This window comes from Acartia tonsa, chromosome 15 (genome assembly GCF_053477335.1).
Source record: "Acartia tonsa isolate MP-2025a chromosome 15, ASM5347733v1, whole genome shotgun sequence".
Lineage (NCBI taxonomy): Eukaryota > Metazoa > Arthropoda > Copepoda > Calanoida > Acartiidae > Acartia > Acartia tonsa.
In genome coordinates this window covers 7593289-7619338 of record NC_137274.1, presented here as the reverse complement: position 1 = coordinate 7619338, position 26050 = coordinate 7593289, and the positions used below count along the sequence as shown (strand labels likewise).

The following is a 26050-nucleotide window of genomic DNA, read 5'->3' as shown; positions in this document are numbered from 1 at the left end:
TTCTAGACAAAGCCCAAATTGTGTCAAAAATGATCAATGTGATGGCATAAAAATGAGGAAGATGAGAGGAGAAGTGGGAAAACCCTCAAAAAAGAGATGAATAATCCTCATCTTTATGACGTCACATGGATGATTGTTTTTACCAATTTTAACCATTTTCTTATTACTATGAAAGTCATGAATCTTTTTATATCTTTAGTTATGACATGGTTTGAGCTCACTACCTCCCCAATATATTTATTAGTATGGATTAATATGGATTACCATTTGCTGTGGTGAGTGTGTGGCAATGTAATTAATTTCTAATACACCACAATGGATGGTTTAGATAATAAAGTTATTAGATTTATCGAGGGCCAGCTCAAAAATGTACCGTGAAATATATAGGGTTTCTACCCATGACCATGGCTCAACGCAAAGCGCATCTGTTTGTCGTCGAGGAGTTGATAGGTTCCAATCTTAGCCATAAATAAAGAGCTTAAATGGTTCTTACTACTGCTTTGTCAGGTGAACAACATAAACAGTTAGTGTAGAGAGAATGCTTAGCCCATAAACAGGCAACACTGCACTTTAGGACTTCTATGACAAAGGTCATGCAATCAAAGGGTTGGTTGTCTGTTGGATGTTATTTAACCTAATATCAACCAGTGGACGTTAGAGTATTACATCTACATCCCATTACAAGTGGATGATGTGCTTGGGTTCTCTAGATGATATATATAGGGTTCCCATATGGTACACCTACTATACAAAAGGGGTGTTACTGATATAGGGGGACAAAACCTCTCAGTAAAAAACTCCAGAAGTTTATAAAAGTCATTCATATGGAAAACGCAAAGATCTTATAGTACAAGTTGGATTTATATACTTTTTGGTGAAAATAGAAATGAATTTTTACATATTGCTGTTTTGAAACAATGCTGAAATTTGAAACATGAAAGTTAAACCATTGTAATACTTCATGATTGTATGTTTCATTAATTGATTATTTAGATTTTTATAAGTTGCAATATCTTAAGAATCTAATAAAGAAGAAAAAAAAACTAACCGATCATTTTTAGATGGATAAATGCTTGATAATCCTAGTTTACCTTTTCCTAAACTGCTTAAGTTTCACTTATATATTCGAATGATTTGGGAACTGGGTTCATGAAAATACTTATTATTGAACCTAGTAATAGTGTCTAACTTTTTATCTTCGTGACGTAACAAAAATCGAAGGATGAGAGGGGAGGTGGGAAAGGAAACCCCTAAAAAAGAGATGGATTTTTGTTACGTCACAAAGATAAAAAGTTAGACACTATTACTAGGTTCCTTATTATTTATTATTTATTTGGCAAATTAAAGAAGTTATATATTTCTACTAGATTAAATATTTCTTTACACTTAATTTTTTTTTCTCCAGCCCTAAGTTTGAAAAACTTTTGTCTTCCTCTATTCAAAACCAAATATCACCTAATGCTGTGTACGATCATATGATTAAACACCTTTTAGACAACCAACCTTTTGTTTCCATGACCTTTGTCTGGAAGTTCTAACAGTGCATGGTAATGAGTTGCGCCTGATTTGGGACAAGGCGTCCTACTCTAAACCTGACGAAGCAGCAGTAGAAGCCATTATAAACATTTTATTAATGAGGCAGTATCAGGCCAAGATTAGAACATATGACCTTTCTTCCACGGATGCACTACTTGTTTTGCCACAGTCATGGGTTGATTATCAGTTGCATGGTAGTGAGTTGCACCTGTTTTGGGACAAGGCGTCCTACTCTAACTATTTATATTGCAAACCTGACGAAGCAGCAGTAGAAGCCATTTTAAACATATATGATAATGAGGCAGTATCAGGCCAAGATTTAAACTTATCACCTTTCTTCCTCGGATGCACTTGTTTTGCCCCAGTCACGGGTTAATTATTAGTTCTGCCTGTTTGGGTCCAGCCATTCTCATTACTCTAAATATTTTCAAATCTTATGTAGAAGCAGTAGGAACCATTTTTAACATCTTTATTTACGTGGTCAAGATTGAAACCTATCACCTTCCCAAAAATGAGCAGATGCCTTACTCACGGGTTGATTATTAATTTTGCTGGCTATTCCTCTAATTCTTTTATCTGTATAGGTGAGGGTCTCTTGTTGAATCTAACTTTGAACATAAATCTGATAAAAGTCAAAGTTGTAAATTAAAAGCGGTTTCAGTTCACCTTTCCTACAAGTTTAATATATATTTATATACCTATTTATCTCTCTATCTTTTAAAACTATTTTGTCTTTTTAACTGTATTTTTATATTTCTAATTATATAAATTCTTCTATCTCTCTATGTTTCATTAAATTTGTTTTATCCTTTTATCTAAAAATGTACCCACTTACTTATCTTTCTTATAAATAAATTCTCATATTTTTTATATCTATTTACAATTGTATGGGTAAAACTCCCTTTCCATATCTTCCTTAATTTCTAACTATTTTTCTATAAATCTATACATTTTCTAACTTTCTTTCCAACAACTATCTATCTATCAATTATATTTTAACTATTGAACTATTCTATCTATTTGCTAATATTTTACCTCTCCAATGTTTTATATCTTATAATCTAATTTATCTAATTGATTACTCTTATTTGGTCATTTTTTGAATTTAAGTCATTCATTCTCATATTTTTTCCTGAAGGATGTTTCTGTTTTGATTTTAGTTTGCAATATTTGAGAAATGATAAGTCATGAAAAAGTATTTTCTTGTTCTGTTATGTTAGATGTGGATTGCTTTGATAAAAAAAACTCAACTCCTTACCTTACACAACTAGTTAAGATTCATAAAAAAATGTTGTTCAATCAAAGAGTTGGTTGTCTGTGGGATAATTATTTTGGCGTTATAAATACCTTGTTGCTACAGTGCTGGATTGTTTTGTAGGTCCTAGGAAGGCAAAACAGGGCATTAAAAGACCTAACACTGTTTGTGTTTTGGTAACAAATAGGCTCAAAGTTGCTATTGTAGTATTATGTATTAATTTACCAGAAATTGTTCAATCTTTGTATAAGATCCTATTATTTTTTTGCCAATTTGCTGAAAAAAACAGCAGAAAGGCATATTATTTTGATGCTTTAGTTTAGTGACGAAGCTTGAAAAAGTGTCGCTCTAAAAAGTGGACGATTGTTATGATATTGCGCCAAACTTCTAATTGATTTCATAGAAAACAAAATATGACGTCAATTGGGATACTTTGACCAGGGGATTTTTGATTAGTCCTCATTTTTGATTTGGCATTTTGAAAGCTTCTTAGTGAAGATCAGAACCTGGTCATTTTGACATCAAAGCCAGGTTAGAGTTTCAAATTTGAGGGTGTCTTGCTGTTGACTTTATACCTGGAAGTTATTCACTCAAGAAGATTGGTTTCTGTTAATGATTAAGCTAAGAGGTTGAGCACAGAGTTCTACAGTAGTTAGTTCTATACCTGACATGGATTAGGGACAGTAAATATTTTTCTTGTATTCATTCGAATCCGGTGGATAGGAACCGGTTCTCATCCATACGAAAAAACTATGTCTAGCATTGTATAATATCCAGCATTCTACGAATATAAAAATGTACAATCATAAGAATAAAACCAGTTTTTTTAGCCAGCTAAAAAAACTAGTTTTAATCTCATAATTGTACATTCTAAATCCGCAGAAAGCCGTTTATAATACAATGTGAGAAATAACTAATATTGTTTCCAAATTTTGGTATTCAAAAGGTAATATGTTGGATTTTTAGCACATGATAATTCATTAAAATCACAACATTAGTTCAGATGGAACAATGTTGGCAAGCTTTTGCACTAGATAATTCATTAAACTCACACAAATGAGAAAATGCAACCATATTTTTTTTGGTTTACACATTTAAAATGAACTATCTGGGGTAAATAAAGCCACATAATTCTTAAGATCTTGATAATTGCTGAATCAATTTTGCTTTGCTTTCCAGAGCAAATAGCTACTGATCCTTTGATGATGTTGAGCTATTTTATACGGGGGTAAAACAACCCCACCCTCCCAAGACAAAAAATTTCCCCTCGTGAATTTTTTTTGTATTCAAAAACTTATAAATGGTGGGGTGAAACCCTCTTGAGAAGAAGTTACTTTTCTCTTGAAAAAATATAAAGGAATACAACAGTTATTTTTCTGTATTGGAAGGAAAGTTTAGCATCCCTTGCTTCTGATTCTTTGATATGTAATCAATACAATGACATCTAGTTTCACATACTCTCAAGTAATAACTATTTATTCAGTTGGGTTGTGGAATAACTAACTTTATTCTTAATACAAGCATTAGGATGAAAAGAAAAATATGGTCTGTATGATCTTTTCAAGCAAAAACTTTGTCATGGCATACAATCTTTATTAGAAACAAAAACACTAAGGTTCTTTCCTATTTTAGAGGAATGTTAGATCACAGGGAATGTCTTGACCCAAAACAGGCACAGCTTATTCCCATAAAGAGTTAAAGTTCTGACAAAAGTCTTTCAATCAAAGCATTTGTTGTCTGCAGGACATTTTGTACCATTCATTACCAAAATATAGTTATATACAGAGATACACCATTAAATGGTTTAATACAGCTTATACCAATAACGAAATTAATTCGGAAAAAAATCATGAAACCTATACGTGTTTTTCAGCTTTTGTTGGGGGGCAACACATCATAAAATTGATGACCTCTCCATTTGCCCCCCAAATATTATTTTCTATTTATTTCGCTTGTTGTTTATACCTTATTCCTGGGTTGAATAACATATCCCATATCCAATCCAACAGAGTTTATTATTATTTTGATGCTTTGTTTCCTTTCAGTGCATTAAAATTTGGTGTCATTACACATTGAAACTGGTAAAAAAGTGGCCAAATTATAACACATTTGATCAAACTATTCCAATTGATGTCATATAAAAAGGAAATGTGTAAATTAGGATAATTTAGGAGACACTTTTACCAGCTTCATGCACATTAAGTATTAAAATGAAAATATCAAGTGCCATTCAGTGACTCCTTTATCTAGTTCAATCAGAAGAGATTGTAACATAAGATTACTTGAAAAATGTGTAACCCTAAAGAAATAGGCCTTCAAAAGAAATCTCTGAGTTAAAAAAGAAAAAAAATTCCTTCTATCCTTGTTAACGTGTGATTGATAATTTCAATCATTGCTATTATGTTCAGAATGAAATATTTGTCAATATACTATTCAAAGATTAAGTTATTTAATTTCTTAGTTACAAAATACACAGCGTTCCTCAATTTTTTAGACATACCAAGTGAATTAAATCATTTCAGATTCCAAAAATCATGTTTTATAATGCATTATAGATCAGTTATAATATAGAAATAAAATTCTGAAATTATTATTTCACTAATACAAAATTTATAAAGATAATTTCAGAATACTATTTATTGATAAAGTTTGTCCAAGTGCTTTAAAGTCAAATGTAATGTTATATTATTTACATAAATAATTTGTGAGCGTCCTATAACAAAGAATTGTTATATTTGAATTGTGAGCGTTTATTCTTGTTGTGCAAGCGTCCTAAAAAAGCTTTGTAATTATCTATATATAAAGATTCTTAACTTGTTCTAAACAAAGCTTTGGTATTATTAATTTGTGAGTGTTTAATATTCTAAAGTACCTTGATTTGTAATTGTCCTAACTAAAGCTTTGCCATGATAAATTTGTGAGCGTATTATATGATAAAGCGTATTGTATTTTTCCATTAAATTTTATGAGTACTTTTTATAATGCTTTAAGCTTAATAAAACTAGTTTTTATTGTACTATATATAATATTTTTATATATATAAGTATTTATATTTATATATTATATATGTATGTTGCTTTATCTTGTCCTATGTCTGCTATTTTTATATTAAATTTGCTTACAATTATCTGAATATATGAAATAATTTATTAAAGCCTAGTATTTCTATTTTTATAAGATTAAACACAGAGCTATGAATACTGTTATATAATGTATGTTTTATATTTTTTCATTGTTTTAGTGTTTTATGACTATAAAATAGGCATATACAGAGGAACCTATTGCAATTCATATTACCTTATCTAAAATTTTAAATGAAAATTATTTTGATAATGACTTAAAGATTTATAGAACAGTTTGGTTATGATTATAATGATGGATTTCTCAAGATTAGATTTTTTAAGAAAATTATTTTATTTAATAGGATTTTTAAGCTTAGGCAAAAATTTAGTATTGTTATGTCATTTGATATCTGTTGAATCAGAATATGATACCAAAGTAAAATCACTACAAATAAAGGATCATGGAAATGTTAAAGATACACTGAAACTATAATTTGAATTTGTATGTTAAAGAATTAAATCATCTCATTTGATACCTAAAAGACTCAAACTTATTTCACTGCTTTTAGCAATTCAAATGAGCATCTCTTAGTGTTTTATAAAAAAAAAGTTTAACTTCAACCTAATGTTAACAGATTTACAATCCATTTAAGAATTTTAAATACAAAATTGGACAAAATTTCAATTATAGATATGTTAAAAACAACTTATTAAAAATTGTTTCATATTATTGGATTTTTACCATTTAAGATCAAGTAATACAACTCATGTTAATAAATCAAAAACATTGAAAATCATATCCAACAGAAAATTATATTTGCTGTACAATTTTTTATAGTAAACTCTTGTTGAGTTATTTGAAACTAACTGTAATAATGATGCATGCAGATTCAAGATAGATGCTGAACATGGGAGCAATAGTACAGCGTACAGGCGTTATGCGGTATGAAATACTTATCGTTTAATCAAGATATTGTTCGATGGAATAATTATTTCTTACTAGCAACCAATTATATGCTTTGAATCTACTTTATGTCATCTTAGGAGATACAATAAATACATTAATTATTTCTCACATTGTATTATAAACAGCTTTCCGCAAATAAGAAATGTATAAATAATTATAAGATTAAAACCAGTTTTTTTAGCTCTGAGATGCCGAAGGCATTGGCTAAGAAACTGGTTTTAATCTTATGATTGTTAGTTTTTATATTCTCAGAAAACTGGATATAACACGATGTTAGACATACTTTTTTCATATGGATGAGAACCGGTTCTAATCCACTGGGTATTTATTGGTTTCAAATGAATATGAGAAAACATTTTATGTAGTTGAATAATTGGCTGCTTAGTCAGAAATAATTATTTTTATCATTTCAGTACAACGACTAAATGATACTTGAATTTGTTGTATTTCTCTTGTGTTTGATAATACAGACTTAGAAAGAATGCTGTATATATATGATAGTACAGCAGCAAGAAATATCCTAGTTTGTTTCAGTTAAAATTAGATTGTTAACATCAGAAGAATCATAATGGAAATTTTTTCCTTGTGCAGCAATTAAAATCTCTCTTTTACTGGGTACTCCTGAAATTTATTGGTTAAAAAGTTTGGACTCTTCTAGTTTAAATCCAACCAATCAAGATATGTAATGAGAAAAAATGTTTTTAAAACTTTGGGTGTCAGAAAGTCTAGTATAATAGTTATTTCTCGTATCGTATTATAAACGGCTTTCCGCGGACATAGAATGTACAATTATAAGATTAAAACTAGCTTTTTTAGCCCCGAGGTGCCGAAGGCACTGGCTAAAAAACTGGTTTTAATCTTAAGATTGTACATTTTTACATTCGTAGAAAGCTGGATATAATACGATGCTAGACATAGTTTTTGCGTATGGATGAGAACCGGTTTCTATCCACCGGATTTGAATGAATACGAGAAATGTATTTAAATACTTTCAGACCCAATTCCCCTTCCTCAATCATCCATTGGCTTATCCCTTAAGATCCATGTGCCTTCACCAACCATTTACATGATTACTTACATAATTACTTACATGACTACTTACATGATTATGATTCTTATGATAGAAACAAAACCTTAAAACAAGACACAATTAAAAAGGAAAAAAATACAGATTAAAAAGGAATTTCTCTAAGATAAAAAACATACACAACAAAAATTTTTGCATTTTTTTTTTAAATTGACTAATTTTAAAATTGTTGGCATAAAATTCAGTTTATTTTAAATATTTTACAATATGAATTTTATACTTTTTCATTTAATTAGAAAATTACACCATTAAAATTAAAATGTAAAAAAGAACTATTTAAGTAACAGTTAAAAAATTTAAATTAAAATGGAATGTTTATTTTTTAAACTTCTCTTTATGTATCAGAGCCCCAATTTAATGTTTGATCTAATTTTAACAAATGGTCCCCTCGAATCTAGGGGCTCTGTATTAAAAGGGGTAACAATGGAATGAAAAATAGCCTAAACCCATTTAAAGGATTAAATCTAAAAATCCTAAAACTAACCCAGGACCTAAAAAGGAGAATTCAATCAGTTCAGTAGTTTAAGTTACAGACAAAAAACCTTAATCTATAATACAAAGTAGAATGATGTATGTCCGTCTGTCTGTCCGTCCGTCCGTATGAAGCTTAAGATCTCTGTAACCACTAAACCGATTGGATTCTACTCTTCAGGGTATATACCTACTGGTCCTATGGTGGTTTTAGGCTATTCCCCCCCCCCATTTTTTTTTTTTTTTTTTTTTCAGTACATTTCCTTGGTCCTTTTTTTTGCAGAAGATTTCCTTGGTCCTTTTTTTGCAGAAGATTTCCTTGGTCCTTTTTGTTTTTTTTCGCTGAAGGTTTTCTGGTCCTTTTACGAATTTCACCTAAATTTTTTTATCAAATTTTGGGGCAAAGCCCCTAGAGGCTAGGGCCGAAGCCGCTAGTACTTTATATAATAGGATGAGTTAGTTTTAAAATAATACACTACTAAGATTATAGGGACACTTAGAAAATAAATTTAGGTGGTGTCATTTTTTTTTAATGGAATACTCTAAATATTTAAAAAGCCTTACCTTGAATATAGGAGAACCATATCGGTACAAGGGTTAGCAAGACCTTTCTTTCAGTACAGACAGACAGACAAACATACAAACTTCTTGTTATTGATAAATCATGCAAGATGTATGTTTGACTGTCTGCCTGTCTGTAATTAATTATATAAATTATTGTCTTATCCTTTAGGATTTAAGTATATGATTCAGTTGGGGGAGAAATCGACTTACTAAAGGTTAATTATATAGAATCAGCGCCTCTGACAATTTTAGGAAGGAAGGAGACATTGGACTGTAAATTACACTGGTACCCATAGTTTTATAACCATGTTGTCTTATTGATTGGGTTAATAAACGTGGGGTTCATTTAATAGGTTAGTTTCAAGCTAGTAGTCGCCAAACTTATAACGAATAATTTTAATCTACTGAAGGGTTAATTTTGGTTATCACAATTGGGGTAGGTATATTTATGTCCTAATCCTCATGGATCTAAAGGGATAAGACAGTAGCCGATATATTGATGTACTTCCCCAATAATGATACACAAAATTACCCCTTCTGTAGATTACAATTCGTGTTAAAAACGTTTGGACACTCAACTTAATGAACCAACCAATATTCAATAAAAGTTAATAAATCAATATATTGTTAAGCCAACAAATAAGAAAATGTTACTATGAAACTTTTGGGACTAGTGTAATAAACATTTTTATGTCCCCTCCCTACAAATTTATAAAGATAATTTAGCAGGGAGGGAGGGGACAATGGGCTGTTTATTACACTAGTCCCCAAAGTTTTTTTGTTCGTTGACTTTACAACTTTGAAAACTTATATAAATTTTAATTTGTTGGTTAATTAAATTGAGTGTTCAAACGTTTCAGCCACTAATTTTAATCTACATAAGTGGTAATTTTGTGTATTATCATCGGGGATGTACATCAATTTATCGGCCATTGTCTTATCCCTTTAGATCAATGTGTAATTTAGTCTATTTTGAATATAAATATTTGCTATAACCAATTTTAGCAATGTTTTATCATTTCCCCATTCATAAGAAGGCAAACGCAGAAATCCCAAACGTCGGAGTGGACAAACGTCTGAGTTAAAACTTAACCTAACCTTAAACTATCTTATAGGTTTATAAATGCCTGCGTGGGGGTTTATCTGTATATTCATATCTTAACCTAACCTAACCTGTATAGAAATATTTAATTAAATTAATATTTCAACACTCCTGCATTTATCAATTCCTTCGTTTGTCCTTGAACCAATTATTTTTGTGTTGACGGAACTTGGAGTTATTATATATTTCGGGTTCTTCAACCATGCTCTCCCCCCTCTCTTTTTCATTTCCCCATTCTTGGCGTAATTCTTGATATTCTATAGGTGTTTATAAAAATGCGCTAATTTTTTATGTTTGGTTTTCCTTTGCAATTAAGCTATTTTTAGGTACAGGGAAGGTTTTTAACTATTTTGGAAGAGCGTATCCCCCCCCAACTTTTTTTAATATTCCTTATTAAAACTTAAATTTAAAAGTAGAAGGGCGGTTGACTTATCCCCCTCCCACCTTAAGAACACCTAGAGGCTTCTAGTGGGCGTTGCCCCTAGTCTTTCTTAAAATAAAAGCTATGTCTTTCATTTTTTTTTCAATTAGGTGTTTGTGTGGTATGCGGCAGCTCTGGACCATGCAGAAACCAGGACATTATAGTGATGCTACGCACCTAGCTAAATCCTGTTATTCTACAATTATAAGGCCACCTGAAAATATGTCAGATAACGGTACTGGTTTCATCTCTCAGTTGTCCTGCAAATGGAGGGAGGGGTGTTACCCCTCCCTCTCCCATCTTAAGCACCGGAACCTTCCCCTTCAACCACCAAGTTATCAGCACCACCTCAACCCTGAGGATAAAGGATCTAAACCTGCCCTCACCTGATAGAATCACCCCCACACAGACTGTTGTTGTCACAAGTAATCATCAAACCTTCCCTCTTTAGTACCCAGACCTACCACTCAACCCCTCTATGCTTATCTACCTATTGTGCTGCTCCATGGGCTATCCTGCCTGCCCCAGACAGGGATAGCCATCTACCTAACCATTGCAATTATCTATGTTTTACTGTATGATTTATCTTTAACTATCTTTATTCCTAATCCATATGTATTTATATTATGGTTAACTGTATTCTTAATTCCCCCCACCCTTTCCAGGGATGGGGAATCATGATTGCCCAAACTGACTATTGTATATGTATTATAATGCTTTTATGTTATGATCATTTATTCCTATCCATGTAGTTATTGTTTGTTGTATATAGCTTTAGTATCCTTTACACCTTCAATAAAGTGACAACTGAAATAGATGTTGATTCTTGTCTAGTGAATGCTAGAGAAGCGTAGCTTCTCTATAGTAAGGTGTCCACGTCTGTTCACACTGCCGTAGTCTTTATTCGAACTCTGGTGTCTGCCATTTACCCTAGGCGGATACCACAACTTTGGTGACAGCTGTGTGAGATTACGGCGAACCACAAGTGTAGAGCAGACGCGTATCTGAGGCTAAGGTACTCCCAGCAGTGAATCTGGCAAAACTGACGCAAGCAACCTGAATTACCCACCCTGGACAGCAAAGTTTAACTCTGCATCCGGCAGTTGTGGAAGCGAGACAGCGAAATTTGACGAATAACCGCGAGCAGCGCTGATATCTAACGGAGAATTGAGCGCCAAAAGGGCTGAAACAGGCCTGCGGACCGGCTGAAACAAGCCAAATAAGTGTAAACGGCTGGAAATAGGCCAATTTTACTGCAAGAGATAGCAGGATCCGAACCAGTGGCGCTAGCAGGACGGGACATTCCCTGCCGCCATCAGCTGGATTTGGATAAGCGGCGCTAGCAGGACGGGACATTCCCTGCCGCCGATAGGCTGAAACACGCCACATAGCTGCAAGCGGCGCTAGCAGGACGGGACATTCCCTGCCGCCGATAGGCTGAAACACGCCACATAGCTGCAAGCTGCGAGCCAACATACGAGTGTAGTGCACCAGAACAGAAAAAAACTACGTCAACTCCAAGTATCCTGAGAGGCTACAACGCAGCCACCCATCTAGAAAAATGGCTAAACAATAGATTTATGAGCAAAGCTTGGCAAACAAATTGTTGTGTTGTGATAAATCTAAAAATAGAACAGGCTTGGATTTATTGTGTATTGTGATAACAGCTAAAAATAGAACAGGGCTAGTAAACAAATCTGTTATGCAATTGTGATAAGGACAAAAATAGAAGCTAGATGTAATATAATAAAGACCCTGATATACAATCAAATCACCTCAAGCCTATAGCACAACAACAATACACCCCTTATTCCAAGGGAAGGGGAGGAGCCCCTCTCCATTGAAGGCAAATACAATCAGGGTGATATAATAGATAAGCCTAGGATTAAGAAGAAAAGGCCCTATTACACCAGCACACAGTTACCTCCCTCCCTCACAGGGGAAACGGACGGAGTTACCCCCGTCCCCTCACGCGCTTCCCCCTTCCTACCCACACTAGACTGAGTCCGTCTGTAGTGTGGGGCTAGCGATCGGACACACAGAGCGCCATTCACGGGTAGCGCAACAGAGTGCGGAAAATATCATAAATCCAACGGACGAAGCGGACCAATGAGAGAGCGAGTTGAGGGGTGAGAGCGCGTTTTCCCCGTGTGCGCGGATTTGACGGTGCGGACGCGCGTTGCAAGGACAGGAGATTTCACGCACACACACACACACACACACACCCACACAGGAGAGGGGCCATTCTATAGCATACATCAGAGATATTTTTTTAGGAGAAAAACTTGCAAGCTCCTCCCTCCCTGTCTACAGTGTGATAAGGAAAACTAAACCAGTTCCTTAAACCCGCTCAGACCCTCAACATCTCCTAGCCCTGCCAACCCTACTTCAAAGCTGAGTGGTTAGTGAAACAAATATATGTATATATAAATACCCAAGTGATAAATAATGTTGTTTTTTTTGTATCATGGGTACAATCAAGTGAATACTAACCTCACCAAACAACACTGGAAACTGATATGGTAACTGAACGAAAGTACGCCCACCCTGTGGACATAGCCTGACTTGCTGCCCCACACTGGGCAGTGGTGGTGTGTACCTGGACCATCGACCCTCATAGTTGTGAACTATATACAGAGGAAGCGTGAATTTTTTTGGAGCAAGGAGGAAAAGCTAGCTAGCTCCGGGGATATTCCTATACACGTATATATATATATATGGGCGTGTGGCCATGTATATATATAGATAGCCTACCTATCCATATATCTACTAGCGGATACGCTCCTAGAGACATCTGTGGATGCCTAACATATTCCCTGTTACCTTTAAGCTAAGATCCGCTGGTTACCACAGAAATCAAGAGCTATACTGGAAAGGAGAACAACTCAGGCTCAACAGTTAAACAAGACGCTGGCCCCAACAGACCAACCCCCTGCTACTTATCATGGGGGCGCGCCAGCCACAGAAACTCTTGAGCCAGAAGGACCGAGCCTACGGCTACGTGGACTACCACCCTAATTACACAGCTATAGTATTTATACTAGGGGTGAGCCGGCTCGAACCTCCTTGCGGCGCGGCTACTCTACTCTGCTTCTATATCTACAAGATACTACTTCTGTTATTACTTTGGCCTCCTGTGTTGAGTACAGTGAACATCAAACACATGCCAGGTCACAGACCCCTGGTCCCTGAGATGCCCTTGTCTGGAAGGGTGACTGAATGTCTGCTGCACAGCTCCTGTTCAGTTGGTGCTCAACGCACGAGAAATAGCAATACTGGACTGGGGATTACTGAACCTGTAGGTGTCCTCCTGGGGGTGTTGAACGATGCAACTGAGCCTAATGAGAAGGTGACAAGCTTCAGAGACTTAGTGGCCAGCCCCAAGATGGACACTACCACCAGAACTGAGACTCCAACGGGGCCCAGCCCTAGGGCCAGTACCACCTGTTTCTGGGGTGGAAAGGTCCTCCCTGGCGCTGGCCTCACCAAGCTGGAGGATGGGGAGCTGTCCCAGGGGAATAGGCTCTTCACCCAGATGCCCGACGCGTACCTGGGGGTGGGGGAGCCGCCACCCAAGCCTCCCTGGGAGCCCCCAGGCATGGAACGACTGGGGACCGGCCTAAGGATGGGGACTGGTGACCTGCTGCAGTGGAAGACTTTACCCAGCACGGAGGGAGCAGGGTTGACCAGCAGCAGTGAGGCTGTTCCCCCACACTCCAAGACCAGATGCCGCTACTCTGTTGAACCACTGCACATGTCCCAGCCAAGTTCCCCCATGCTGCTGAAGATGGAGGCCCACCAGGATGCAGAGCTCCAACCAGGGAAGTCAATAAGAAGGCCACCCCTTGCCAAAACCAGAACCACCGCAGGGGCTCCCCACCAGCAGCTGATGGAGCCTGGCAGGGACGCCATACCAGCTGGCAACTCTGGCCCAACTCAGGTGGCTACCAACAGTCTGCTGACAGTCCGGAATACAGTTCAGGCTACCATCAGTATGGCATCTTCTGGGCCTTGCTGGTCCACCTGTGGGTACCTGTCCACACACTGGCCACAGGTACCCCCCAGAGATCATAGCCCCCTTTCCGACTGGCACCATCAACGGCCTTTGCTACCAACCACCTGGCATACCCAGAGGCAGGATCCCTCATGTGGAGAAGCACCTGCAGAAGCTAAGGCCGAGGCTGGCCTCGCCACCCAGGGGAGGAGAGCCGCTGTTGGATGGAAGGAACCTGTGTGTATGGGGAGGAGGCTGAATGTAACCAAGGAGCAACCACAAGCAGGCTAGCACCGCCTGACCCCTAGTAGGGGAGACCCTGTTTGTCAGCTGGTGCCCCAACTGGAGGAGGAGAGACCTGGCAGGTTGATACACCCTGGGGAAGCCGGCCTGATGGGACCCAGCTGGACGAAGGGGCGCTGCCGCTTCAACGGCCACACAGCCGCCAAGTGCAGAACCGGTGGGGACCGGGCAATGAAGAAACACCAGGCCGCCCAACAACCTGCATGCAACCAGTCTGCCACCCAGGTCCACCTGGAGGGAGATGCCCAGCCGTCACCCCAACTAGCTGCCGCCGCTGGGGCCGCGGCTACCCAGGAGTCTGTGTCTCAGATTGGATTGGACCTCAGCCGCAACCACAGGGGACTGGTGTCCGTAACCCCTGTCACCCCCAGCAAGAGCCGAGGGGCGCTACCCAGCGCCACCGGGACGGTGTACGAGGAGGCCCTGGCGGCCGCAGAGTGGGAGAGGCAAGAGGCGCTAGCCAGCGAGTCTGAGTCGATGTATGGGACGCCAACCGGCGTCGCCACCTGGAAGGAACGAGAGGTGCGTCCCTGCACCACCAAGCTGATGTCTGGGGCGACAACCGTCGCCGCCACCTGTGAAGACTGGGGGGTGCTATCCAGCGCCCCACGCTGGTGCCTGGGGCGACAACCGTCGCCGCCACCGAGAGACCTGGACCCCTGTGAAGACTGGGGGGTGCTATCCAGCGCCCCCACACTGGTGCCTGGGGCGACAACCGTCGCCGCCACCGAGATACCTGGACCCCGGAAGGAGCCCGCAGCCCCAGAGGAAGGGGTGACACCCGTCACCCCCAGCCAGCCAGAGCCCCCAGCCAGCAGGGAGAGTCCAGCTGTCCCACACCATCAACTGCAGCCAGCTGTCTACCTCCCTCAACCAAGCCAGGGTAATTGTATTGCACTGGTGTACCAGGAAGTTTGGGCTGGGCCAAACTTGCCTGCGCCCCCTGCATCTGCCCCAGGAGCCAGGGTATCAGCCATTACCAGCCAAACTGAAGAAGCTTTGACCGCTGCCTGGGGAGTAACACAACTAGATGCGCCAAGTGCCGAGCCTAACCATAGAAGTAGAGGATCCCCAACAATTATGTCTACCCAAGATGGAGACAATGTGCCTGGACCCCTTCAGGCTAGGGGAGGAAATCCGGAGCCTTGTGCCTCCAGTCCACCAGCAGCAGTGTTCGTGGATGGGCCTGTCTCCCAGCCAACTAGAGCGGAGCCACCCTTGCAGATCCAAGACAGCCGCCGGCATAAAGGAGGGACTGTTACCTTTCCCTACCCCGCAGGTCGGACTGCCATGCACCACCCTGCCAATGTCCAGAATGAGCCTGAAGGAGGCAACGCTCCTACAGTATGGCAACCACCACCTGCCCGCGTTGACAGAGACCCTGGAAGCCGAATGAACCTGACCAGCCCCGAGGGCGAAGAAACTGCGCCTGCATCCAGTAGCCAGCCTGCCAGCAGCAAGGTGACCAACACGATGGAGACCACCAGCCCAGTGGAGAAACCTGAAGAGGTGTATACCAGGCGGCTGTTGGTCCAAGCCCCCTCATGTGCTGTGCCACCCCTGGAGGTTGCCAGGGTGGCCTCAGAGGTACACATCCAACGGCCAGAATATCCAACAGGACCAGCTACTCCAGCAGATATAGCCGATTCCGTTAGACCTGGGGAGGGCTGGAGTCCACCACCGTCCAGCAACTGGTATCCTGGCGGACCCATTCCACAAGGACAACAAACTGAAGGCCGCAACCACTGTCGGAAGTCTGGCGGTGCAGACAACCCCTCCAGCCTTCCGAGGGGAGAGTTGTGGTATGCGGCAGCTCTGGACCATGCAGAAACCAGGACATTATAGTGATGCTACGCACCTAGCTAAATCCTGTTATTCTACAATTATAAGGCCACCTGAAAATATGTCAGATAACGGTACTGGTTTCATCTCTCAGTTGTCCTGCAAATGGAGGGAGGGGTGTTACCCCTCCCTCTCCCATCTTAAGCACCGGAACCTTCCCCTTCAACCACCAAGTTATCAGCACCACCTAAACCCTGAGGATAAAGGATCTAAACCTGCCCTCACCTGATAGAATCACCCCCACACAGACTGTTGTTGTCACAAGTAATCATCAAACCTTCCCTCTTTAGTACCCAGACCTACCACTCAACCCCTCTATGCTTATCTACCTATTGTGCTGCTCCATGGGCTATCCTGCCTGCCCCAGACAGGGATAGCCATCTACCTAACCATTGCAATTATCTATGTTTTACTGTATGATTTATCTTTAACTATCTTTATTCCTAATCCATATGTATTTATATTATGGTTAACTGTATTCTTAATTCCCCCCACCCTTTCCAGGGATGGGGAATCATGATTGCCCAAACTGACTATTGTATATGTATTATAATGCTTTTATGTTATGATCATTTATTCCTATCCATGTAGTTATTGTTTGTTGTATATAGCTTTAGTATCCTTTACACCTTCAATAAAGTGACAACTGAAATAGATGTTGATTCTTGTCTAGTGAATGCTAGAGAAGCGTAGCTTCTCTATAGTAAGGTGTCCACGTCTGTTCACACTGCCGTAGTCTTTATTCGAACTCTGGTGTCTGCCATTTACCCTAGGCGGATACCACATTTGATCAAGTTATGCTTGAAATTTTTTTTAATAGCTATTAAAATATAATGCATTTAAAAAAAACGTGAAATTTGATATCAGAATTTGCTTAAATTTTGTACTCATTTGCGTCATTTCTATTTTCAGATTTTTCTTACCCGTCACCATTTTTGTGTGTAAGTGAGGGCTCACTAAAGAGCAAAAGCGACAACGGAAATTGAAAATTGGAACAGTTTTACAAATCTTTTAGGGATATAGGCATAGGACAATGGGGTATATTATCCTTTTTTATTTTTAAAATGACTTTTGATAGGTTAGTTTAGGTTAGGTTAGGTTATATTGGCTTAGGTGATTGTCCCGCAGGGTTAGGCAATTGGCCCAGCAGGGTTAGAGCCCACCGCAGGGGCTAGAAATAAGCTTTTTAGGTTAGGTTAGGTCTAAATAGTTAGAGCAGTGATGAATGCCTCGGTCCAAAAAAGGGAACAACCCATTATTACCATGCACAGTTAGGACTTCTCAGACAAAGGTCGTGCCATCCAAGGTTTGGTTGGCTACGTAATCATGCACTTGGCTATCATCATTTGGCTATCAAGGTTATTTAGAATATGCGTGGATAATATGACAGTGGTGGAAAAGTTATCGTCAAGTAAGTTGCTATTCCCCACACATTCATTGGTCATTCAGTTGAGGTGAGGGGATGGAGTTAAGGGGGGGGGGAGGGTAAATTGTTATTTTAGCCAGCTACACGGTTTACAACTTTATTAGAGTATATGTTAATCTGGTGCAAGATCCAAGTAATAATAAATAAATAGGGGGGGGGGGGGGGGGTAATTTTGTATATCATCATTGGGGATGTACATCAAATTTATCGACCATTGTCTTATCCCCTTAGAACCCTGATTATAATTATTATTATTAGAACTTGTATCAAGTTACTAAATTAAAAACATATCACAAAGTTGCATTTCTTTGAATAATTATGAAAATATAAAAGTTGACTGTGTTAATTACAAAGCAGTTAACATTAATTAATATCAGGCATCTAAAGGGTTAAGACAATGGCCGATAAATTCATGTACATACCAAATTATGAACACAAAATTACCCCAACTGTAAATTATAATTAGTGGTTGAACCGTTTGGACACTCAACTTAGTGAACCAACCAATCAAAATTAAACATAAGTCTCCAAAGTTCTTAATTAAACGAATAAGAAAAGGTCATTTGAAAACTTTGGGGATTAGTGTAATAAACAGCCCAATGTCCCCCTCCTCCCTGAATTAATATTACATTTCTTTATATTTTACTAGCGGCTTCGCCCCTAGGGACACTAGTTGAAGGAAAAAGGGAGGGTTAATTCGACCTTAAACTTTTGGAACTCATTGGAAGATATTGAGGATGTTAATTAATTTATTGTCCATTGTCTTATCCCTTTAGATACCTAGTTATCATCTATGTTAAATGCTTCATTCAAATGGGCATTTTCTATATATACATACTAGCGGCTACGCCCCTAGCCACTAGGGGCTTTGCTCCAAGAGGTATAATTACATCTTTTATTACCTGGAGATCCCCCACTCCACCAGTATTTTAAATAATAAAAAAAGGCGAAAGATTTTTTGTTTTTTTGGGAAATAGCCTAAAACCACCACAGGACCAGTAGGTAAATACCCTGAAGAGTAGAATCCGATCGGTTCAGTGGTTTCCAAAATCTTAAGTGATAGACGGAAAGACATCATTCTACTTTGTATTATAGATATATGTCCCAATTTTTATTGGGCCTTTGAAATCAGCTAATAACTTTAGAAATATAAGCACAGCCAGTTCCTTCAAAAGAACAGCAAGCAATTTGCTAGCAGACGGAGAGGGTCTCCACTACTTGGGCCAAGTTATTGTCTAGATTATACAACTATGCTTTTACATTCATTGGAAAAAAACAACAATTACATTGCAATTTATTGCAACATTACTTTTATATATAATACTATTGAAGGGCATACTTAGATTTTAGGACTTAATTATATAGATACTTCGGATCTACTGCAGTTCACGGTAAAATATTGCTGGTAACGAATATTGCTAAAAAATTATGAAATTTAAAGGCTGCTAGCTGCCAAACGGCTGAACGTACAGATCATACCCGCACAACATTTTAAGCGGCATAAAAAGGCCTACAAAAAATCTGGAATAGCCAAGATCCAATTATACACAGGGAAAGCTTCACTGAAGAAAAAACGCGTAAATTAGGTCTTTTTCGCGCATTTCTCTGCACTGCGAGATAATTATGCATTATTGATTTATGGCTATTCCAGATTATTTGTAGGCCTTCTTATGCCGCATAAAACAGTGTGCAGGCATGATCTGTACGTTCAGCCGTTTGGCAGCTAGCTGCCTTTAAAATTCATAAATTTTTAGCAATATTCGTTACCAGCAATATTTTACCGTGAACTGCTTAGAACATTGTACATTTGTGTCTTAGTAATCATTATTCCAAAAATCAAATGAATCACATAAAAATAAAAAAAATTAATTTTGATATCTCTAACTGAAAAAAATTAAAAATGTGGAAAATATAAAAAAAATAGCCTAAAACCTGCTAAAAAGCCGTCCGACCGCCATTGTTGTTACATAATTTAAATGTGCTCCTTAATGATGGGAATGTTGTCAAAAAATTTCAGCATTCTATCTTTTATAGGAGCTGAGTAAATCCCGTTTCCCCCATAGCGTTACGGACGAACGGACAGACGGACAAAGTGAATTATAGAGTAGCTTCGCTACTAATAAATGCAAATTAAAGTTAATATTGACTTGCAGACTTTTGGCAATGCTAACACAGTTGCCACACACCTTCTAAATCGTACCTAACTGTAACAGGAATTATCATGCTATGTTAAATTCTGACGGATTTACATACTTATCAATAATAATTATAGAAAAGCCTCACTTCTAAATATCATCCCAACAAAAATTTCTTATGTAAATGAATACAAGAAACAAAAAAAGAAAATTACTTTGATTATTGTTTCTTTAGTTGATAAAAACAATACTATCACAGTACACTTGGAATAGGTTCAAATTTTTAACATATAATAGTTATTTCTCGCATTGTATTATAACAGCTTTCGGCATCTTGGGGCTAAACAAATGGTTTTAATCTTATGAGACATATTTTTTTGTATGGATGAGAACCAGTTCTAATTCACCGGATATTAATCGGTTTTGAATGAATACAAGAAAGCTCCTTACAGAATATCAGAATAATGAACTATTCTAAAATGTTCAGGATGTTTTGGCCAAAAATTTTTAAATGCATTCTCTTTTTTATAGGCATATAAAGAGCTTTATATTATTTAACAAATAATATCACACTAAAGTTACAAAGAAAAAATGTTGTATGGGGACAAAGTGACTCAAAATCAGCCATGTTAAGACATAAAAATATGGGAGTTAAATGAGGGAGAATCCAACTTTTCTTTAGGTGTTTTCTTTCACACTTCTCCTCTCATCTCCCTCATTTTTTTGACGTCATGTGGCTGATTTTTGAGTCACTTTTCCCCCAGAAAAGCTTCACAGAAAAGGAGGACCTTATCAGTTCAGCAGTTAGCAAAACCCTTTGCTGCAAAAAAAATCTTACCACTTTAAATAATAGGATAGATACAAAGTAGTGTCACAGTATCTATGGTTTTTGAGGACAAGCAGCTAAACAGCAGAGTGGTTTAACACGTAGCGCATCCGCTTATCGTCGGGAAGGTGATAGGTTTGAATCTCGGTCCAACACCGCGTCATAACTAAAGACGTTAAAAATGGTTCCCACTGCTACTATGTCAGATGTGCAACATAAATAGTTAGTTGGGACTTCTCAGACAAAGGTCGTGCATCTCAGAGAGTTGGTTGTCTGATGGGTGATTGGATGCTTTACACCGCAATCATAAATATTGTATGTATGTATGTTCCAAGGTGCGTGGAGAGAGGTCTAGTACCCGAAGCGACACCTAGCCCCCTAGAGTCTTTAACTCTTTTAAACAGCAGAGTAGTGTTACAGTGGCCCATACTTTAAGGCTAGTATGCAGAATGTCCTTAGACCCGAACACTTGTCGTAGATTAATCTTTAAGAATTAGGCATAATCTTTTAGTGTATTAATATCAGGAATCTACAGGGATATGATGATGAACAAAAATACCCCTTCTGTAGATATTGGTTGAAAAGGTTGTACATTTTTAGTCTAAACCAAACGATGAATATTTATAAAGGTACCCAAAGTTTTAAGGCAATTAATGAGGTAATGTGTGTGTGTATAACTTTGGGTACTAGTATAAATTACAGTCCAATGTCCCCTCCCTCCTTGGTGTTAATAAAAGGATGGGTTTTTAATTTTAATTTTTCTTTCTCAAAAATTTTTAAAATAAAAACTAGATATAAAAGTTTTTCTCGTATTCATTCGAATCCGGTGGACAGGAACCGGTTCTCATCCATACGAAAAAACTATGTCTAGCATCGTATTATATCTAGTTTTCTACGAATATAGAAATGTACAATCATAAGATTAAAACCAGTTTTTTTAGCCGGTGCCTCCGGCACCTCGGGGCTAAAAAAAACAAGTTTTAATCTTATAATTATACATTCTATATCCGCGGAAAGCCGTTTATAATACGATACGAGAAATAACTATTCCAGTATGGCTTTGAAACCGATTAATATCCGGTAGATTAGAACCAGTTCTCAGCCATACTAAAAAATTATGTATAGCATCGAATACCAGACAACTTTCCACAAATACTAAAATAAAAATGATAAAATTAATACCAGTTTTGTTAGCCTGGGCTTTCGAGCCCTCGAGGTTAACAAAACTGGATTTAATCTTATAATATATCATTTTAATATCTGCGGAAAGCTGTATATGATACAAGACAACGTTATACTTGAATAGTTATTTCTCGCATTGTATTATACACGGCTTTCCGCGGATATAGAATGCACAATTATAAGATTAAAACCAGTTTTTTTAGACCCGAGGTGCAAAAGGCACCTGCTAAAAAAACTGTTTTTAATCTTATGATTGTACATTTTTTATATTCGTAGAAAGCTTGATATAAAACGATGCTAGACATAGTTTTTTCGTATGGATGAGAACCGGTTCCTATCCACCGGATTCGAATGAATACGAGAAACATAAGTAACGGTATTTACTGCTGCTATGTCAGACGCGCGGCATAAATTATAGAATTAGAGAATGTACTTTATAACAATGCATAGTCATAACTTCCAGCCAAAGAATTTCAATCAAAGAGCTGGTTGTCTGTTGGATGTTACTTACTCTGTGTGTTTGTACATTAAAGGAGACATTTTTTCCCTTAATAATTATCCAATTTTATGTATGTGTGTGTTCCATAAAATCTTATAAACGGCTGGAATAATCTAATTTTTGTTAGGTTTTAGGCTATTTTATTTTTTATTTAATTGACTTTGCCATAAATTCAAACATTTTAAATATATTAGTAATAAAAATTAATATATTAAGCCAAGGCAAATCTATTTGAATTTTAATTCCTATCTTGGGAATTACCCCCCTCCCCCCTTTCCTTAAAGATTTTACTTTTATATGTGTTACCCAGGGAGGGAGGGGACATTAGTTTGTCAATTTAATTTTTTTTAACAAGTAACAACATTATCTCAACATTGAATCAAAAACAATTGGTACTTTTAAATAGATTTTAATTCGTTGGTTCAAAATTACTAGTTTCCAAACTTTAAAACCATTAATTGTACAAAAGGGGTAACTTATTTATTATCATTGGGGATATAAATTAAATCATCCATTGTCTTATCCCTTAAGATCCATGCTATTATCCTGTTATATCATTCTACTAGATCAGAAAAAATAAAGTACAAAAATAAAGAGTAAAATCATCTATAATACAAAGTAGAACGATGTCTGTCCGTCTGTCCGTCTGTCCGTCTGTCTGTCCGTCTGTCTGTCTGTCCCTTAAGATCTCGGTAACCACTGAACCGATCGGATTCTACTCTTCAGGGTATCTACCTATTAGTCCTGTGGTGGTTTTAAGCTATTTTCTTGGGGGGTGGGACACCCCCAACCCCCCCAAAAACCAAAAAATCCTCCCCATTTTTTTTTTTTTTTTTTTTTTTTTTTTTTGAAGGAGATTTACAAGGTCCTTTCGATTTTCGCCATAATTTTTTTTTTTATCACCTCTTGGGGAAAAGCCCCTAGAGGCTAGGGGCGAAGCCTCTAGTATTATATAAAGTAGTAAGGTTTTTATTTGTTTGACCGTTACTAAATCAAGTTCTTCAGTTTAGAGAAGTTTCACATAGGTCTTTGGAGTGTTTTAGGCTATTTTTTCGTCCTATAACTTTTAAATACAGAGCCTCTAGATACTGGATACTATTATATAAAGTAGTAAGGTTTTTATTTGTTTGACCGTTACTAAACCAAGTTCTTCAGTTTAGGGAAGTTTCACATAGGTCTAGGGATAGTTTTAGGCTATTTTCTGTCCCCTACCTCCTGATTTTTAAGAAAATTATTTAGGCAGTAATTTTAAAAGAATGAACATTACTAAATTATGGGGTGCTATCGGCTACGCCCTTAAAAGCCTCTAGGGGCACTTAAGGTGAGAGAAGGAGAAGTTGGAGAACCATATCGGTTAGTGAGATCCTTTGCTGCAGACTAAAAAGCTTATTGCTTTATACAATAGGATTACAAAAAAAATTATTTGATTGATTAATCTTTGCATAAAATTTCTACATGTTCAATGGGCCTAGGCATTCCCTCTACTTTATCTATTTACTAGCGGCTACGCCCCTAGAAGCCTCTAGGGGCACCGCACCTATTTTAAATTTGATTTCCAAAGAGTTATAAAAATTATTTTTTGGGGGAGAGGGGGGTTAAGACACCCTCTCGAAAAACAGTTTAAAACCTTCCCAGGACCTATAAGAAGCTTCACTGTAAAGGAGAACAATATCGGTTCAGCGGTTAGCGAGATCCTTTGGGACAGACAAAAAACGCTTACTACTTTATATAATAGGATATCGCGCATCTGTAGGTAAATTTTCTTGGCTTATTCATAGAATAACTACAAAACAAAGATTTTAATTTTTTAGCTCTTGACTTTGGCATCTCAGGGCCAAAAAAACTGGTTATAATCTTATGATTGTACCTTTTTGTATTTGAAAAAAAAAATGGATATAATACGATGCTAGACATCATCTTCAGTATGGCTGAGAACCGGTTCTAATCCACCAAAAATTAGAAATTAAAAAAATTAAAGGAAAAAAATCTTCCAAATTTATTTTGAAAAATCCGCCAAAACCAAGGTGGCTTCAAATTGAAGATGAAAAAATGGGAAAATGAGATAAATGCAAAAAAAAAGTTGGACACAAAGTTAGGTCAAGAGTTATATGCAACTTTTTGAGTGTTTGCGGTTATTTCCAGGGATTTTAAGACAATATTATATATACCCCCAATGATGGTAAAGAAAATTACCCCTTTTGTAGATTTAAATTATTTGTTATAAAGTTACAAAACAGTGAAGTAACTAAAATTGCAATGAAAAAATATCAGATTCTAATATTACACTCCGAGTGGGTGAGGGGGAGGGGAGTCTAAATAAAATAAAAAAGTAGGGGGAGAGTGTTGATTGCTGCCTTTTCAAAAATAGCTATAAACCTTTCCAGGACTTATACAAAGCTACACTGTAAAGGAGAACCATATAGGTTCAGCAGTTAGCAAGATCCTTTGGTACACACAGACAGACAGACATAGATCCTGTTACTTTTATATAAGGATGATACTTAATCATTAAATGTCTTATACAATATACAAATCATGCACCATTAGAACTTTATGACAACATCCATAAAAGCAAAGCTCTAAAATGAAAAGGAAGGACAAACGAACATTAACACTTATAGAATGTCTGATCTGACTAAGCAGAATTTTATGTATTAGTATACACATAATTGTAAGTTAATTTGTAACAAAATTACTTAAATATAGTATACTGTTAAGGACATACTTACATTTTTAGGACTTGATTCAAGAGAGGCTTTGTTGCCCTAGGAATCCGTATTCCAAAATTCCAGATGAATAGGATAATTACATCACATGAAAAATTGTTGTAGAAAAATTCAAAATCAATATATTATAATTAGACGTATGGATATTCTGATAACGAGTATAGAGTTGCTATGCTTTTTAAATCATACCTAACTGTTATAGGAATCATCATGCAAAGTTTGTAAACGATAGGACAATTCTAATATGTGCAAATTAACAAATAAGCTAAATGTTCCAAATGGACGAACGGACGCATTGACGGACTGACCCTAATTATAGAAAAGCTTCGCTTTTAAAAATTGGTGTATTATATAGCTATCTAAAATAATACTATTTTAGAATAATGTCTGTCTTTTTGGATGAAGCTTAAAATAACTACTGGATCAATTAGTTTTTATAATTTTTATAACTGGAAATATGAAGGTTTTAAGCTATAATCTAGTGCGATTGGACACATTAAAAAAACCTCCCCCTCCAAAATAAACTTCTTATCGACTTATAGATGCTGCCATTCCTGTGTTTAATTCAGGCTAATTTTCTCATTTTTATATGCAAAGATAACAACAATGTTTTTTTTGTAAGTTTTTTTTGTTTTGTTTCATCTTATATGTA

The 26050-nt window shown here is 37.2% G+C and overlaps 1 protein-coding gene across 5 annotated transcripts in view; it reads left to right on the top strand.

Moving 5' to 3' along the window:
• The window catches only part of LOC145307188 (potassium voltage-gated channel subfamily B member 2-like), a 212482-nt gene that overhangs the window by 167952 nt on the left and 18480 nt on the right, over positions 1-26050 (top strand). For 2 of the 5 annotated variants that reach the window (XM_080149550.1, XM_080149549.1), the window contains exon 25: positions 6742-6796. The exons of the other annotated variants lie outside the window; for them this stretch is intronic. In XM_080149550.1, coding sequence (XP_080005676.1) covers positions 6742-6796 — 55 coding nt within the window. The remainder of the gene's footprint in view (positions 1-6741; positions 6797-26050) is intronic. 5 annotated transcript variants of the gene reach the window in all.